General features: G+C 33.8%; 1 protein-coding gene across 1 annotated transcript; it reads right to left on the bottom strand.

The window, feature by feature from the left end:
* Positions 1-467: 467 nt before the first annotated feature.
* LOC133803593 (uncharacterized) lies at positions 468-3,849 on the bottom strand. Its single transcript, XM_062241687.1, has 6 exons — positions 3,628-3,849; positions 2,734-3,102; positions 2,446-2,655; positions 2,042-2,166; positions 1,750-1,959; positions 468-1,265 (listed from the first exon to the last, which is right to left on the bottom strand). Exons 1-6 carry the CDS (start codon positions 3,636-3,638, stop codon positions 649-651), a joined length of 1,542 nt encoding a protein of 513 aa, XP_062097671.1. The 5' UTR covers positions 3,639-3,849; the 3' UTR covers positions 468-648.
* Positions 3,850-4,154: the final 305 nt, after the last annotated feature.

The raw sequence follows: 4,154 nt of genomic DNA, 5'->3' as shown, positions 1-4,154 counted from the left end.
ATTGTTTCACATATTTTAATAAAAAAAATTATATAAAAGAACCTTTCAATTATTGAATATAATAATTATTTTTGGATTGTATTTACCAATTGCGAAATTAAAATCAACATATCTTTTCTCTAAATAAAAAAACCAAATATTCATATTTATTTAATATTTAGTTCAAATTTTAAGGGAGAAAAATTAATATTTTGTGTGGGCCCTACATGTATTTTAAAAGTAAAGTGAACTATTTTGTACACAAGAGTTTAATATTACATCCATTCTAAGTCCCTCTACACTTTTGAAGACAACTCAACTACTCAAAACAAACAGCCAAATGAATATTTATTAAGTGAAGTATCACAATTTAGGTAAAACACAAATGGAGATGTGACTATTAGACACAATCTTGATTAGAAAACACAAACAAAACAAACACATCAAGCATAGCACAAAATGTTACCATACCAATAAATAGTCTTGATAGAAAAATAGTTACATGTCCTGACATAGATCAAAATATATTACTAACCATATTTGATGAAGATTCTAATAATTGCAAGATGTAAAAGACAAGGCACTTGGAAGCTAAATACATATACTCATAATTAAATGTCTTGTTATCGACTAACCTATTTCCTTATTAGGGTGCTACAGAAGAAAGAACTAGAGCAAACCATCCATTAAAGAATTGGGTCGCACGCCCTTCAATGCACCTCTAGCTCTGCTAAGATCATCCTCGAATCTCTCATTATCATCTTTGAGTGACTGGATTTGAGACTGCAAATTCATCAACTCAACTTCTTTCGACTTGATTTCTTTCATTCTTGATTGTTTGGAAAGCTTGAGTTTCTCATAATCCTTCATCTTGTTCGATGCTTCACTGAGTTCGCCATGGAAGCTCTTGAGCCATTTCACATTCACATTTATATGTTCACTCTCATCGATAACTGTTTGTAGAGAACTCAAATGGTGGGGCCTTAAATCTTTTAGATCAAGCACTTTGAAATCTTGAACAACTCTACAAATTTTCTCCAAGACAAACGTAACCAATCCACTTGGTGTTGTATTGCAGTTCTGAGTAATCTCACCGTGCTTTTCTATGATAGAGCGAAGAGTTGAAGCAAAGCATGTTTTCAGGTGATATTGCCCAACTAGTTCTCCACAATCAGCAGCTGAGTTGATTTCGTCCAATGACTCGTCTTCAAGATTGTGTGCCACGCCAATCCATGAGGTACAGAAGCTTTTACTATAGTCGTTTTGACCCGGTTCTTTGTCACAATCTACAACATTGATTTTACCTTGACATTAGAAAAAATTGAGCATAAAAAACAAAAGAGAAAAAAGAATGTAATAAAATTTAAACCAAAATTTTTGACCTTGCATGGAATACTTAAAGAGAAATGCTAAGGAGCACAACTGGTGCTCAACACATTTGAATTTAATAATTATTATGAGGTATCACTAACCAATCACCTCATGTGTTATTGGGCACCTTAAGGTACCAAATAGCAACATGCATACTTAAAATCATAGCAAGTTTTCTAACTCGTGGTTAAGAAAGAGACAGTAGAGAAACAAAGGAATTAAGAAATCTATGTCATAAATAAACTACCACATATTTGTGCTGATATGGTTCTAATATGAGAAAATTTTATGAAATAATGACACCTTAGAACATGATAGATAGTGCTTTATTATTGAAAATTTAAATGCAACTTTGGTAAGTAATTAAAAAGCTACAGTTTATTTGGAGAAACAAGATACCTCGAGCAACATGATCATCTAAACAGTCTCTCCCATTTATGACAGCATTGTTTGCATTATTTTCTACATTATATGGCTCTAAAGATTCATCTATGACGGCATTATCTACTTCATTTGCAGCATTTGGAGATACCAGAGATTCTTGTGGATGCGGAAAGGAAGCATTTTCTCCAATGATAACAGCCCACAAATAATATTTATCCTCGTACCCTACAGATTATTTAAGTCTCATAACATATTATAAAGAAGCATACTCAAAAAGATAAACAAATGAATATTGAGATTCACTCACTCCAATATTTGTGTGGAAGAATCCTAGAAGAAAACAATAGAAGTCTTGTGTCGCCAACAGCAGCTCTTATGGCAAAATCTTGATCATACATATAATCTAACAACCGGCCAAAGAGTTGATTATCACTGCAAGAAGTAAATGAAGGCAAGAGATAAATGAAGCTACTCAACGAATAAACTTTTTTTTTTGTTGTTGTTGCTTTAAGCCCCTCAACAAGAGGAGCAAAAAAAACTTCACTGAACCAAGAAGCAAGACATACAAACTAAACAAAAACAGTTGCCTAGCACCCACCACTAACGACTGGGCAACACAGCTCAGAGAAGACCCAGTAGCAACATACACTACAAACAGGAGATAAACACTACCTTGCACAGAAGAAATAACCCACGGAACCAGAACAATACCTTTCACTTGCTGGTAAAAAGTAAAGGTCTATGATGCCATCAGTTGGTGGAGAAGTATCAAAGCAGTTTGGCCAAGCATCATGCCTAGGGATCATCTGTGTAGGGAGCAATGTTACACCATAAAACGCTTTTGAAGAAAGCCTGGTTGACTTGTTAACCGCACATACGCCCACATTTCCAAAATTGTCGTTACCAATGCTCAAACTTCCCCTGTTAAGAAGATGGGAAGCTAATCAAATATAAAAAAAAATTGCATCTAAAAATAAAAAAGTTAAGTTAAAATCTTACCACCAGATGGGCAAAAGTATTTCTTCTGCATTGTTAGTATCACAAATTACCATTGGTTGGTTTATCCCTATTTTTGATGGAGAAGCACTAGCAAAATGGTTGATCAGTTGCTTGGGGTTGTCAATTCCACCTGGTTTTTTATATTTAGTTGTAGTTTTTCTTGAATAAGTAGCTATTTTGCAAGAGCGTGTCTTAGCAACCAAGCTAGTCTTGCTCTCTGATTCGTCTGAGCTATTATCACAAGTATATTTTGGCACACCTTTACATTGTATACGATCACTTCTCCTCTGAGGTGAGACCAACCTAGAGTTTGGACGAGGAGATGAATTCCACATCTTCTTCATTGATACAGACAATGTACTAGAGGACCTATTAAAATCCCAAAACTATATGAGTACAATGGTTAACATAAAGATGGAAAAAAAAACCCAAAAGAAAAAGAAAGTAAAGAACATATACAAATTATAATAAACAAATGCTCATCACATGTAGTTGAACACCTAATGCTAATACAAGGATTTTAAATCAAGCTCAACCAGAGGACTCTTTAACCCAAGTAAACCCACTTAAGAAATATATATATTATTCGAAATAATATGTGTGTGCACATTATTTTTATATAACTGATCAAAGAAGATCAGACTCATACTATGCTAATCATACATTCTAAACTCTCAAGTTCTCAACCAAATCCCCTCTCACCCCAACATAACTCGTTATATTTCTACACAAACCCACCAAATGAAATGGCTTTCTCTAATATACATGACACCCATAAAAGTATCAACAAATGCCAAAAACTCAGTACCAGAAAACGGCAAAAGAAACCAACTTTAACAACTTATAAGAGAGAGAGAGAGAGAGAGAGAGAGAGAGAGAGAGAGAGGAGCTTACCTTGTTCTCATTTTGTGTCTTGCAGAGAGTTTCTCAGAAACCAAACAAGTAGAAGCAAAAGATCACTCACTATAAATGTTTTTGATCAAGAAGAAGAAACTTTTTGAGAAGTGTAAGATTTATTTTGTCTCTAGAGCTCAGTTTGCCAAATGGTCTCGTTCAATGAGAGCCAATGGCCGTTTTGATCTAAGGGAGCTGCCCCTCCCCTTGCTGTGATAGCAAGTTTTTAGTTTTGTTTCAACAAAGCTTGTCAATTGGCAAGAAAAAGAACAAGAAAAAGTTGAACAATGCAAAGGCGCCTCTTTTGGGTTTTGGCGTAAAATAATAATATATTTACATCATAGAAAAAATTAAATAAATTCTATAGTTTTTTCTCTCCTTAAAAAATAATAATAATAACTTGTAGTTAAAAAAATCAGTCATTTTCGAATGCCAGTGCTTTTGTTTTTAGCTCAAAATGGCAATGTTTTTGAAAATATCATTTTCATTTGTAGAAAGATTTTTTCACACTTTCTGTCATACTTTTT

The sequence above is a fragment of the Humulus lupulus genome, chromosome X (assembly GCF_963169125.1).
Source record: "Humulus lupulus chromosome X, drHumLupu1.1, whole genome shotgun sequence".
NCBI lineage: Eukaryota > Viridiplantae > Streptophyta > Magnoliopsida > Rosales > Cannabaceae > Humulus > Humulus lupulus.
The sequence above is the reverse complement of the archived record's forward strand: the minus strand, read 5'-3'. Positions and strand labels throughout refer to the sequence as shown.

Excerpts from the sequence above, each read along its gene's own strand:
- LOC133803593 (XM_062241687.1), bottom strand. Across the intron at positions 2,167-2,445 it reads TTTTTACCAGCAAGTGAAAG|TGATAATCAACTCTTTGGCC; the intron begins GTATTGTTCTGG and ends TACTTCTTGCAG. Across the intron at positions 1,266-1,749 it reads AGATGATCATGTTGCTCGAG|ATTGTGACAAAGAACCGGGT; the intron begins GTATCTTGTTTC and ends TCAATGTTGTAG.